The following is a 14,088-nucleotide window of genomic DNA, read 5'->3' as shown; positions in this document are numbered from 1 at the left end:
CCCAGAAGCTTAACCTGAATGTGCCTGGATTCGCCAGCAGTGCTTCCCCCATGCTGCACAGCTGAACCCCTGCTGTCCCTTCTTTCCATATCTCCCTCCTCTCCGAACCCTGCCAACTGCAAGACCTACATACCTCCCTCTAAAGAGCAGCGTCATCAGCACCAAAACAGACTGCTTCGCAGCCTTCTCATGCCAGGGCATTCCCTCTGCCACATCACTGATGATATCATCAGCAACACGGCACACAGAATGCCCCGGCAGGAAAAGGCCACGAAACAGCCTGGTTAGAGTGCTGCTCACGCTCCTCTTTGGAGGGAGGTATTTAAGTGTCATGGTCGGCGGGGTTTGGATGGGAGGGATAGAAAGATGCTGTGCACAGTGCAAGGGTTCTGCTGCACAGGGGGATGGGATAGAAAGATGCTGCAGAGGGAAGGCACAAGGGGATGGGTGAGAGGGGAGGAAAGATGCATTGGGGTGAAGGAGAGGAAGGGAGAGATGATCATTGTACATGAAAAAATAAGACCTACCCCCAAAATAAGCCCTAGTCCATTGTTTGGGCCCAAAATGAATATAAGACACTCTTATTTTCAAGGAAACATGGTAGCCAGGGAAATAAAGCCAGAATGCTGCAGGGGAGGGAACGATCTTACACACACACACATATCCTGCTAGCAAGGAACACTGCAACATTACCTCATGGACCACATGCCCATGAGTATTTATCTTAATTGTTTTGTGGATTAGTTGAAATTGTATAGTATTTAACAATTGGTGATATACATAATTTTGTTAGTTTGCCATCTATTACTAATTTTTATGACGCTACTAGATGAATGTAGTGTTATATACTAAACACATATGCGACAGTTCCTGCTTGATTGAGTTTACAATCCGAGACAAAGGATTAGGGAATTTACTGTGTAAATCAGTGTATCGCAAACTGTACCACACAAGATTTCAGATGTGCCACGAGATGCTGGCTGACTGCCTACAGGACGTGCCTCTCATAGCACATCCTGTACGCGGTCCGCCGCTGCCAGGACCTCTGCGCAGGCGAACGTTGACGTGATGACATCACTGCAGCAACATCTGCACACTTCTGGGTGCCCTCGAGCTGCGGCCGCCAGTTTTGTGTGCTGCAGCTCAAAGTTTGTGAGACACTGGTGTAAATGATTAAAACTGAAGAGGTGACTAGGAGTTAAAAGCAGCCTCAAAAAGGTTGTCTTTTAGCCTTGCTTGCTAAGAGGAATGCAAATGCCACATTTCAAAAGAAGCATGATGGAGCTGCTGTAAAGATGTTCTAAAAGTCCACTGCAAGCAAAACAGACTGAATTACCGTCAGTAATATTTTATTTACAAATAAGGTATATATAATATACACACAGTTCTAGGGGGGGAAAAAATCCATACAAGACCTCTGTAAGCAGTCCTGGTCTGAAACTCCAGTACATTCTATAGTTTTTCCTTGGCCAATTTTTAATCTTCCTTTCTGATGTTAACATTTGATGTCTGTGATGGCAGTTAGGCCATCTTTCTGCTTAATGCAAAGTGTTTTATCATGTTATCCAATTTAGTCTCTTCTAACATAAAAGATATTATATCCAAGCTCAACCATACCTCCAATTAATAGAGCCCATAAAGGAATAAAGACGAAGCAAAGATTCATGTTTGCAAACTGTTCCAGTCTGGCACAGAGGGCGAGACAGAAGGCCAACTTCAGCAGCATTGCAATCAGGTACCAGGCCTTTTTCTTCAAGGCAAGGGAGCAATTCCTAGGGTCGTAGCCAGATTTGCAACGCCCAGCAATCTTTACAATTAACATAACTAATAGTATGGTATCAAATATCCAGACTGGGATAAATATAAGAAACCAATTCCATGGTGCTTTTTCATCCAGCTTTAGCACCAACATGATCAAAAAAAGTAAGGTGAAAAGCCAAGTAAGCAACACTCTCTGTGCCAAGGACATTCTCATTTAAACAGCTTCAAGATGGCTTCCAACAATGAGGAAAAACAGGACCTAGAAGAAAAAGAGAATGTAAGAATCTGATCTATCAGCTTACCTTCACACTACAATGCTAGGACTTAAATCTCCAATTCTTTTCTTTTTTTGTAGAGATAAAGATAAATATTTTAGTGAATAGCTCTAACATCAAATTTGTCTGCACCACTGCAAAAGTTTTCTATACCACTCACCTTTCCCCCCATTTTGCTCCTTGATCATCCAACAGTCCCTTTTTTTGCTTCTGATATACCTAAAAAAAATTGTTACTAAGTTTTTGCCTCTTTAGCAAGTTTCTCTTCATATTTTTTTTAGCTTCTTTATCAATTTTTGCATCTAACTTGCTAGTGCTAATGTCTTATTTTCTTTAAAGATGTTTTTTGGGGTTTTTTTTGTGTGTGGGGGGGGGTTCTAATAGGTTCTTTCACTTCCCCTTTCAGCCATGCCAGGTCTCGTTTCCTCTTCTTTCCACCTTTGTTAATACAGGGAATACATCTGGTCTGGGCTTCCACACTGTTATTTTTAAATAATGTCCATGCCTAGTTTACAGTCCTAACCTTTGCCACTGATCTTTTTTGCTTCTTTTTAACCATTTTCCTCAGTTTATCATAGTTGCCCTTTCAAAAATTAAGTGCTGTTACAGTAGATTTCTTTAATATCGTCTCTCCAGATATCAGCTCAAATTTGATCATGTTATGATCACTGTTTCCCCCCGGACCCAACAAAGTTACCTCCCATACTTGTAGATGTATTTTGTGGGCAAAAAAAATAAATAAATCAGGGTAGGACAGACATATACCTAAAATTCCCATAGTTCTGGAATTTGCATTGTACAGTATTTATAATATTGGTAGGGTAATTATTAAAAAATACTTTAACTTTGAAAGCTGGTATAACTTGCATGTATCTTGGGGCCACTAGCCCCATCTAGCTTGCAATTTTATTTTTTATACCTTTTTTCTGTTGCATTGCTCTATAGTTAATCTCCACCCTTACCTTTGCACTTATCTCAAGCTGCTTTTAATTCTTGTTGCTGATTTTTGCCTCCAAACACAAAAAACCCAGTAGAAATAAAGAGTAAAATTAAATTTAAAAATATATATACAGTGGTACCTCGGTTTACGAGTGCACCGGTTTGCGAGTGTTTTGCAAGACGAGCAAAACATTCACAAAATCGGTGCCTCGGAAACCGAGCATGGCTCGATTTATGAGCACCCCCCCCCCTGCAATACGGCACCCCCCACCACAATCCGACACCCCCAACACGATTGGGCACCCCCCGCCACGATCCGACCCCCCCCCCCCCGACATGATTGGGCACCCCCCCGACACGATCCGACCCCCCCCCCGACACAATTGGGCACCCCCCCCCGCCGCTTCTTACCCTCATCTGGACACTCTTGAAAATCAGCCTCCTCATCTGCTCACATGCTCAAGGCCCAGCAGACGAGGAGGCCGATTTTCAAGAGTGCCCAGATGAGGGTAAGAAGCAGCGGGGGGGGGGGGGGGTGCCCAATAGTGTCGGGGGGGGTGCCGATTCGAGGCAGGGGGGGTGCCGGATCGCGGAGGGGGTGCCTTCGAGGGGAGCAATGCTGATTCTCGGGGGGGGGGGAAACGCATCAAAGCGAGTTTCCATTATTTCCTATGGGGAAACTCGCTTTGATAAACGAGCATTTTGGATTACGAGCATGCTCCTGGAACGGATTATGCTCGTAATCCAAGGTACCACTGTATATTACAATGCATCTTTTCTTATCGGTTAATTTTATTAAGTATAAAAAAACAGCCAAACAAAATAACCAGTTCTAATGACACTGGAAGAATGCAAGTTTTGCAACAAAAGAAACAAAGACCACCCGATACTAGGAAAAGATAGTTTAGTGGGAGGCTGTAAAGAGGAGGTTGCAGCACCTGAGAATGTGGTGCTACCCTACTGCCCGTCCTGGCGTCTTCTTTCAACTATGGCCCACCCTGACAACTTCTTGTTTCCGCTGGGGCGGGCTGCAATGGAGAGGAGACGCTGGGACTGGCAGCAGGGTAGCACTGAATCGCTACCACTGCCCAGAAACTTTTACGACAAATTGAAGGTAGATGCGAGGGGTGGAATGGGAAAAATGCTGATTGGGGGAAGGGGAGCGGTAGAGAGAGCCAACCAGCAGGTAGGCTATCTGGCAGCAAGACGCCGCTCCATCAACAGTGCCACCTGCGGCGCTGCCCCTGTCAGTAACAAAGCTAAGAAGCCAACTAGTGGAATCCAGTCCATTCCTTTGGTTTTATATACAGATTCATCCCTCATAGAGCTCAACTCGGTTTACAACTATTTAAGATTATAACAGAAAAGAATCATGGTTGACAAATAAAAAATCATTAATCAGACACAGATAAAATTTTATTGAGACTTTTGAAATAAGCGAGTTTTTAACTTTTTCCAAAATGTTGCTAATTGAGAGAGGAGTCTAATCTCGGATGGAAGCTCGTTCCAAATCTTTGCAAATAAAAAGGTAAATGAACGACAGAAATTAGCTTAGTTTTGATATTCTTTAAGATGGGAAAGCTAAGTTTATATTTGTGGGCAGTTCTGGAATTCGATGGTAGAAAAGAGTTGAAAGAAATGGGAACAAAAGGGGAAAAGATCTCATACATAATTTTAAAAATTATACTAACACATTTAAAATGTATTCTCCAATAAACTGGAAGCCAGTGGAGTGCCTTTAACAAAGGGGTAACATGAACATATTTACGTTTACCAAAGATTAATTTTGCCACTGTATTTTGAATTAGTTGCAATCTTTTTAGGTTGTATTTGCTCAAGTGGGCAGACTGGGAGTCCCACATGTGAGAATATTATGACTGCTTGACCTCAGAGAAAGCAAAGTTACTCATATATAGCAGGTGTTCTCAAGAGGACAGCAGGTATATATTCTCACATTCTACCCACTTCCTCTAGATGGCTTCTTAGCTTTGTTAATGAATTGATGGTCCCACAACCTGACGGGAAGGCATCGGCACACGTGCCGGGGAACTACCTTAAAAAATTTAAAGAGACACCGCCCTTGGTAGAGTCCGTACTGGATTCTGTGGAAATCACCCACATGTGAAAATGTCTGTGTCCTCTGATATCCCCAGCTACAGGTAAGAATCTTTGCTTTCAAAGGACAAGCAGGCATAATGTTCTCACATAAAGGACTCCCAACCTGTTTTCTTTTACTTTGCCTTATGTGGATCTTGCCTTTTACCTTATGTTCTTGTTTGTCTGTGTTTTTAATAGTTTTTAAAAGTTTCTATAGTTAGAGTTTGGTAACGTAGTGTCACTGTAAACTTTTATTTTATTTAAAGTTTGTCCTTTATTTTTACAAATTTGTACGCCGCCTAGAAGACTGATTGGGCGGTATAAGAAATTTTAAATAAACTTGAAAACTGGATAAGGGTAAACGTGTACTATATAGAAGCCTGGGGAAATCTCACAGGGTTGGTGGGAAAGTTGGCTTTAAATCGAGAATAGATTCTGCAGAACTGCTTACCTTAACCGACTGTCTCTTCTTGAATGGTGTTCTAAACAGTAGTGAGAGGTAAATGTATAGACTAAGAACCAAGTAGCCATTTTGCAGATTTCTTCAGCAGAGCGAAAATAAGCTACCGAGGCTGTACATTGTGGCTGTTACTCAGACCTGTAGAGTCAACCCAACATGAGTATATGTTAAGGAAATGCAGTCCGCTAGCCAAGTACAAATGGTTCTCTTGGAAACAGCAAAGAACTAAGAGTACATTCTATGTAGTTTAGTCCACATATCCCGTTTTCGCTATAAGCCCTTACCCTTAGAGTATTTATTTATATGCTGGTTCCGGAATTAAAACATTTGGCCTAACCAGTTTTTACATTTATCAGAAACATGGGATTTTGGAGTATAGTTCTGCCCTTTCACTAATATGTAATGTAGCTTTAACCTTACTCATTTAAATATATGTCATCATATTATGGATTGTCATGATAGCTATGAATGTTTCTCATGTTTTTACTATTTTTTATATACATTTTTATTATGTTCTACATCTAGTGATGCTATTATGTTTTTAAGTCACTAAGTTTCCAATTAGGTTACACCTATACCTGTACCTAATTGGTGATGTTTCTATATACATTTTTTATATATCACATTTACATTATATTACATTAGTGATTTCTATTCCGCCTGTGCCTTGCGGTTCTAGGCGGATTACAAATTATAAGAGATCTGGACATTACCGAGAGAATTGCATAACAACGATTATCTAGAGAAATTACATAACAGTGATTCATGTACTTTACATGGTGTGGTAGAGGATTCAATTGTAAGAATTACATAGCAGAGAATCAAGTGATAACAGGATACAGTAGAGAATATCAGTATATACGGGTTACAGACTAGAAGTTACCTAATAATGACGTAAGAAGTTTGTTGGATAGTAAACACATCCTTACCAACTAATATCCTCCCCTTTTGCACAAGCTCTCCCTCTATTGAATAACACATTAGTCTTCTCCTAGAACCTGTCCTTCCAAACATATACTGACTCCTATATAAGCATTTACCTCACTATCCAACAAACTTCTTACGTCATTATTAGGTAACTTCTAGTCTGTAACCCGTATATACTGATATTCTCTACTGTATATGTTTGGAAGGACAGGTTCTAGGAGAAGACTAATGTGTTATTCAATAGAGGGAGAGCTTGTGCAAAAGGGGAGGATATTAGTTGGTAAGGATGTGTTTTTTGAATAGAAATGTTTTGATTTTGATATTGGTATTGTCATTAGGTTTTAATATGCTTTTAATCATGTTTTTTTTAAATCAGGTTGTACCTATATTTATATCCACTTCTTATTCTTTGAGTATATACTGACCTGGTATGTATTTTTTTTATTCTATACATAAACTCTCCTCAAATGGTGATCACATCTACTCATGTTATAATTTCTTTATTTTCAATCTTAACATTAGACACTATGGTTAACACGCCTTTTTCATCCACACTCACTATGGCCAGTTCACAGTCCTCTTTTTGTATCATTCCCTCATTTCTCCATCTTTTTGCATCCCATACCAATGATTCACACGTCATATTTCTAGGACCCCTGAGGAAGGCTTGTGTTAGCCGAAACACAGACCACCACCAACTTTTTTGGGTCAGCTATTCCTTACAGTGGATAGTGTTGTTTCATTCATCTTAATAAATATCACAGCAAGATCATTGGATTCCACAGTTTCTGCTTGTCTTTGTGTTTAGTCCAAGCAAGGTATGCCAGAGCACACCTGCGCTCTAAAGTGTGATTCTCTAGGATGGGAATGTGGCTTCGGAAAGAAAAAAAGGCAAAATGATTGATCAGTTGAGGTAAATTTCTGAGACCCCTTTAGGGAGAAATTTTGGATGTGTTTGAAGGGCCACCCTGTTATGACAGAATCTGGAAGTTTATTCACATGGCATGAAGATTATAAGGAAAACCATCTTTCAAGTGAGAAGTTGAAAAAGCAAGAAGTCAGCAGCTCAAAGGGAAATTTAATAAAAAGTAGAGAGAACTTTAAGATCCCATGCAACTGGAGGAGACTTGATAGGTGATTGTGTGTGGAAGAGGCCTTTCATGAAATGGTCTATAAGGGATGTACAGAAAGAGACTTCCTGTTTCGCAGTGGTGGGAGTGGGTATTGGTCTGACGTGATATCAAAACCTTTTTTTTTTTTTTTTTTTAAATAAGGTGTTTCTACATTTATTTAGCTTGGAAATTACATCCTCCTCCCGTTTCATTAAAATTTCTGGAACTGTTTCTTGGTGCCAGCAATCTTTGTCATTTTCAGGACATTAAAACAGACTGTCTTGCTTAGTGGACAGCACTCGCTAACTATGACAATGTCACCAATCTGCAGCAGGGAGAGAGATGCACAGACATGTTCTTGTGGCGTTTCTCAAACCAGTTGTACTTGTGGATATAATGCGAGTAGTCCCTGCGTATGACAATGATTCTCTGCATCTTGGTCACCACGCCTGAAAGAATGTGGCCTCAGATAGACACATTACCAGTGAATGGGCACTTTTAATCAATATAGGTGCCATTGATAGTCTGGCGCTCGCATTCAGTCTCCTCACCACAAGCTCGCGCTTCTTCCTGGCCTCCTTCACCAGCCGCCTCTCACCTGTCACTCAAAACATATGTGTTGAGGTACAAAAAGAGTCTTTTCTTGCCACTCATAGAAACATGATGGCAGATAAAGGCCAAATGGTCCATCCGCAGTAACCATTATCTCTGTCTCTCTCCAAGAAATCCCAGGCCCTTTTGAATTCAGACACAATCTCCGTCTCCATCACTTCTTCTGGGAGACTGTTCCATGCATCTACCAATCTTTCTATAAAAAAGTATTCCCTCAGATTACTCTGGAGCCTCTTACCTTCATCCTATGCCCTCCCATTGCTGAGTTTCCTTTCAAATTAAAGACTCGACTCATGCGCATTTACATTACATAGGTATTTAAACATCTCTATCATATCTCCCCTCTCCTGCCCTTTCCTCCAAAGTATACAGATTGAAATCTTTAAGTCTGTCCCCATACGCCTTATGAAGACCACATATCATTTTAATAGGCTTCCTCTGGACCGACTCCATCCTTTATATATCTTTTTGAAGGTGCGCCCTCCAGAATTATACACAATATTCTAAATGAGGTCTCACCAAAGTCTTATACAGGGGCTAGAAACTAGCCATACCTCTCCCTGTACAAACCTAGCATCCTTCTAGCTTTCGCTGTCACCTTTTCAACCTGTTTGGCCACCTTAAGATCATCACATACAATCGCACCCAAGTCCCACTCCTGCCCTCCTTCCCTGTGGCACTGTAAGTCTTGTTGGTCTATCGTATGTCTGACATAGTAACATAGTAGATGACGGCAGATAAAGACTCGAATGGTCCATCCAATCTGCCCAACTTGATTCAATTTAAATTTTTCCTTCTTAGCTATTTCTGGGCAAAAATCCAAAACTGTGCTTGGGTTCCAACTGCTGAAATCTCCATCAAAACAGACTCCAGCCCATCTACACCCTCCCAACCCAGCCCATCCTCTCCCAAATGGCCATTTACAGACAGACACAGTCCGTGCAAGTCTGCCCAGTACTGGCCTTAGTTCAATATTATTTTCTGATTCTAGATCCTCTGAGTTCATGCCACGCTTCTTTGAAATCCATCACCATTTTCCTCTCCACCACCTCCCTCGGGAGCGCATTCCAGGCATCCACCACCCTCTCCGTAAAGTAGAATTTCCTAACATTGCTCTTGAATCTACCACCCCTCAACCTCAAATTATGTCCTCTGATTTTATCATTTTCCTTTCTCTGGAAAAGATTTTGTTCTATGTTAATACCCTTCAAGTATTTGAATGTCTGAATCATATCTCCCTGTCCCTCCTTTCATCTAGGGCAGGGGTAGGCAATTCTGGTCCTCGAGAGCCGGAGCCAGGTCAGGTTTTCAGGATATCCACAATAAATATGCATGAGATAGATTTGCATCTCAAGGAGGCAGTGCATGCAAATCTATCTCATACATATTCATTGTGGATAACCTGAAATCCTAACCAGGCTCCAGCTCTCGAGGACCAGAATTGACTACCCCTGCTCTAGGGTATACATATTCAGGGCTTCCAGTCTTGTATCCGTTGAATTTGATTTATCTTCAACGCTTAGAAGTTTGATTAAGTGATTTATCAAATTTTAATAAACTTGAAACCTGTATTTGTTATGTATGTTGCCTAGTTAGTTACTATTTAATAATAAAATACTCTTCAAAATCTCTGCTGCTTGGAGCTTGACTCAGTTGAAATTTGTTCAACCTGGGGGGGGGGGGGTAACTTGGCTTGAAGTTGGGAAACAGTGCTCTGTATAACTGTTTTTACACTACGGTGCAGGTTTTCCTTTCTGGTCAATCAAGCACATTTCTGCACAATACTTAGAAACTAAATGCCAAGCTAAAAAAAAACGTAGTTTAATCATTCATGTTCCCATAAGAGCAACCAAATGCATTACCCTGTAGCAGAGATCACATATATCTAGCTCACATCAAACGCAGAGAGTACTAGGGATCATAAGGACGACAACTTTGATCTTACCCCACCGCCCTTTAAGGCTGGAACGAGAGTTGCGGGATCCTTTTCTTACAGAAAACGTAAAATCTGCCTCAGTCAGAAACATGTAGGTTGACCCCCCCCCCCCCCGACTACACGGTCTGAAACAGCCCAGGATGCCCAATCTTTAGAAAAAGGAAGAAGAGGAGCCTCCAGCAGAGTCTGCTAGGGCCCTGCCCCCTACAATCAACTGGGGGTTTTTTTAGTTTGAGACTGTCGGCATGCATTTTACTCTCCTTCCCACCCCCAAGCCGCTGCTCTAGGCGACCGCCTAGTCTTGCCGGCCTCAGCCCGAGTCAATTCTTTTTGCCGATGGAGTATGGAGCTCCTCTTCAGCCATTTTGCTCTACCCACCTGTATTTTGCCGCTAACGCGCTAGAAAATTGCTAATAACAGGGCCTAACCTCAGCAAAAGTCAACACATCCAGCCCTATAACGTTGGCGCTCACGGCCCACTACACGCCTCCGCCAGGAAAAGCCCGGCACATACTACCCTCGCTCTCTCCATCCCAGAAGAAAGAAATGTCACCTACCCCACTCTGCAGGATCACATGATATTCGCGGGCGGCCAACCCCCGCCTCCCAGTCGCTCTGCGGCACCCTTTACAGCAGCACGTCCGCCTCTGAACTTTTGTCCCACCCCCGCTGACGGGACGCTCCGTTCGTCGCCCGACCATTGGCCAACGTGGCCAACAATCACCGCAAGCTCCTCCTACCGAGAGGCCGGAACCATGGAGTCGGTGGCCCGACGTTCCCCCGCTCTAACGGTCGGCGGCGTCCCTGGTGGCTGGAGGATTGAGTGACGTCTCTCTTCCTCTAATTCTCCCCTCCCCCTCCCGCTGGTTGGAAGCGGGCAAGGGGGGGTTTCTTCCTCGCTTTCGCCCGTGCCCGCTGTCTGCGAGCTCGAGGCGCTCCGGCGCCTGCTCAGTGTCTCTCGCGCTGCTTCGCCGCCCGGGAGACGGTTGCTGTCTTTCGCTCCGGACGCCTCGCGCCGCCGCGGCGCTGGCATCTTGGTAAGGAACGGACTCTTTCGCCTTCCCTTCCCCCCCCCCTTGTTGCTTTTTATTGAAGGAGAGGTGCGATAAAGTGTCCCCCCCCGGGTGGGGGAAGGCAGTTTCTAAACCCTTTCCCTGAGAATGAGAATTAAAGCTTGGGTGGGGGAGGGTCTTCTCTCCGGTGCCGACGGACCGGGCCAGCCTTCGGCTCTTCCAGGCTGCCTCCTGTGCGTGGCGGAGGTGGGTGTAGGATGCGCAGAACTGTGACAGCAAGGTCCGCTACTGAGGTGCTTCCCTCCCCCCCCCCCCCAACCTTTGCAACCTTAGAGACCTTATGTCAATGGTCTCAAACCCGCGGCCGGGGGCCACGTGCAGCCCACCAAGTACTATTTTGAGGCCCTCGGTCTGTTTATCATAATCACATAAGTAAAGTAAGAGTTTCTTGATCATTATCTGGCTCTTTAGCTATAAATTACAATATTATTATTAAAACTTAACTAAAAGGAAAGATTTATAAACTATAAAGAGTTTTACCTCATGCAAAATTGTCATTTCTTTAATAAGACATTAACTATTTTTTTTTTCTGAGGCCCTCCAAATCCAAAATGTGGCCCTGCAAAGGGTTTCAGTTTGAGACCACGCTGCCTTAAATTTGTACTGAGCGTGTGGGATGCTGTGTAGAATATGGAGGGGAGGGACAGCTGTCCGAACACTAGTGACCATCTCTAAGCAAAGGCATGGCGATCTCAACCAACGAGTCCCCAGGGACATCGTTTTGTTTCTGTATTTCATGGGGCGGCTGCTGTAGGACGTTGAGAAGCTGAGTGAATGTTGCATCTTTTAATAGACCAGCGAGGCCACGCTGCAAGAGCATATTTGACTGCATCCTATTAATAGATTATATGGTTCATGGGGAGAGAGAGCTGCAGACGAGGCAGGAATGTGGAAGATTTTCCAGTTTCTAGTCTCATGGCTGCCCATATAGGCCTTCCCATGATATACTTTGTTGGCTGTAGTTGTACAGTGTTTATTATTCCTATTGATGCACAGGAGAATTGTAGTGTTCCATGAGAATGTGTAATCGATCTTTTAGTATACTGCTTTTATTCAACTTGGTTATAGATCTATAAGAAGGGAGGACTTCAGTTTATTATTTTCACCCTTAACATATGATCCACGGGTTCCAGATCCTCCTTTTCATTTTTATTTTGATGGCATTTAACTGCTAGATTTCCCCTGTCTGGCCTCTCCTATAGAATATACGTGTTTCAGTTTGTTCCTGTTTGGTTTATGACAAAATCTATTGATTTTTAATAACTGCCTTCTGGACCAGCTCTGATCATTTTATATTGTTTTGAAAGCGGGCTCTCCAGAATTGTAGGCATTTATACTCTGCTTTTGAAGTCACAGCATATCACAAAATTAGGTGGTCTTATGGATAAGTTGGCTAACTCAGTTTTTGCAGCTATTTGGCTCTAATTCATCATGTTCTACAAAAAAGAAAATCTAATGTTGTAATAAAATATATTAAGAGTATAAATATTCAATGATAGTGCTCAGTGAGAGCCATTCAGAACTTCAAGGCATGAAGAGCACGGGACTCTACCAGTTCTGGCTTAAATCCATCATAGCACTCCTCCCTTCCTACCATTATAACTTTTAAAGATTTAAAAAAGCTAAAACTGAAGCTGTAAATTTATATAAGTACAGTGGAACCATGGTTTACGAGCATAATTCGTTCCAGAAGCATGCTCATAAACTAAAATACAAGTATATCAAAGTGAGTTTCCCCATAGGAAATAATGGAAACTCGCTTTGATACGTTCCTACCCCCCCCCCCCCTCCGTGCAAACTGGCACCCCCAACCCGAACAACTTGAACTTACGCCCCCCCCCCCCCCCCTGTCTGGAAGCCCACAGGACGTGCCGGTGACGCTAGAAGATCTTCCTGCCTCTGCTGGGCCTTGAGCATGCATCTGCGCATGCTCAAGGCTTTTTAATTCTCCCTCTTGCCGAGGAATTGGACTACACATACTGTGTCGAGGACTGAGCACTTGATTGGACTTGAAGCAGAAGCTGGGGCTCCTTAACAACAAAGCACACCAGCTGAGATAAGTACTCTTCTACTTATACAAATTTACAGCTTCTGTTTTTGCTTTTTGAAATCTTTTAAAAGTTATAGTGGTAGGAAGGGAGGAGTGCCATGATGGATTTAAGCCAGAACTGGTAGAGTCCCGTGCTCTTCATGCCTTGAAGTTCTGAATGGCTTTCACTGAACACTATCATTGAATATTTATACTCTTAATATATTTTATTACAACATTAGATTTTTTTTTTCTAGGTGTTAACTAGAACAGAATATTTATATTTATATATTTAGAATTCCCAAAAATATTGAGTGTGGTCTAATTCATCATGACCATAATTATTTACCTATGAACAAGAGGACTAAACTAAAAGCCAAAAAATTTCACAGATTTTTTGCAAGTGATTGAAAGGCCTATCTCCATTGATCAAATGGGCAACTGGGCCAACTACCTTAGCTGTGAAAAATAATTATCCCACTGACTGTAAGACCATTAGATTGGATTGGACTGGATCATTTGATATACCACTATTGACATAGGTATTAAGCGGTGCATGATACAGAAAAAATTATAAACAATTACAGAGAACAATGTATATACAAAATGAATTACAACACAAGTACAAATAAACAGACTGCTGACATTACCCATAGTCAATAATTGATCAACACATATTGTATGTAATTACTGAAGAATAACATCTAGAAATATATCATCATAATAATACTATATTAATAATAATCTGATACTGGCCAACACTCATTTTGGTGCCTCAAATGTTATACCTTTTTCTGGATATATTTGACCTGCTGATTCTAAAAATGGCACCAGTTTTCTCCTATCAACTCTAGTTTTTGAGATGCA

General features: G+C 42.3%; 2 protein-coding genes across 10 annotated transcripts in view; one reads left to right on the top strand and one right to left on the bottom strand.

Annotated features, from left to right (window-relative positions):
- Positions 1-1,328: 1,328 nt before the first annotated feature.
- TMEM60 (transmembrane protein 60) lies at positions 1,329-10,879 on the bottom strand. 8 transcript variants are annotated; one of them, XM_033958586.1, is made up of 4 exons: positions 10,677-10,828; positions 5,524-5,670; positions 2,197-2,255; positions 1,329-2,020 (listed from the first exon to the last, which is right to left on the bottom strand). In XM_033958586.1, exon 4 carries the CDS (start codon positions 1,973-1,975, stop codon positions 1,571-1,573), a length of 405 nt encoding a protein of 134 aa, XP_033814477.1. In that variant the 5' UTR covers positions 1,976-2,020; positions 2,197-2,255; positions 5,524-5,670; positions 10,677-10,828; the 3' UTR covers positions 1,329-1,570. The 8 variants fall into 8 exon arrangements, with proteins under 8 accessions (XP_033814477.1, XP_033814476.1, XP_033814473.1 ...); XM_033958585.1 differs by lacking the exons at positions 2,197-2,255; positions 10,677-10,828 and adding an exon at positions 10,860-10,879; XM_033958582.1 differs by lacking the exon at positions 2,197-2,255.
- PHTF2 (putative homeodomain transcription factor 2) overlaps positions 10,819-14,088 on the top strand; it is a 163,815-nt gene continuing 160,545 nt past the window's right edge. The window contains exon 1 of one of the 2 annotated variants that reach the window (XM_033958581.1): positions 10,819-11,156. The gene's annotated coding sequence lies outside the window, so the exon portion shown is untranslated. The remainder of the gene's footprint in view (positions 11,157-14,088) is intronic. The other variant, XM_033958580.1, reaches the window with a different exon arrangement.

The sequence above is a fragment of the Geotrypetes seraphini genome, chromosome 9, assembly GCF_902459505.1.
Source record: "Geotrypetes seraphini chromosome 9, aGeoSer1.1, whole genome shotgun sequence".
NCBI lineage: Eukaryota > Metazoa > Chordata > Amphibia > Gymnophiona > Dermophiidae > Geotrypetes > Geotrypetes seraphini.
This window is presented reverse-complemented; position numbering and strand designations above follow the sequence as displayed.

Excerpts from the sequence above, each read along its gene's own strand:
- TMEM60 (XM_033958585.1), bottom strand. The coding sequence starts at position 1,975 with ATGAGAATGTCCTTGGCACAGAGAGTGTTGCTTACTTGGCTTTTCACC.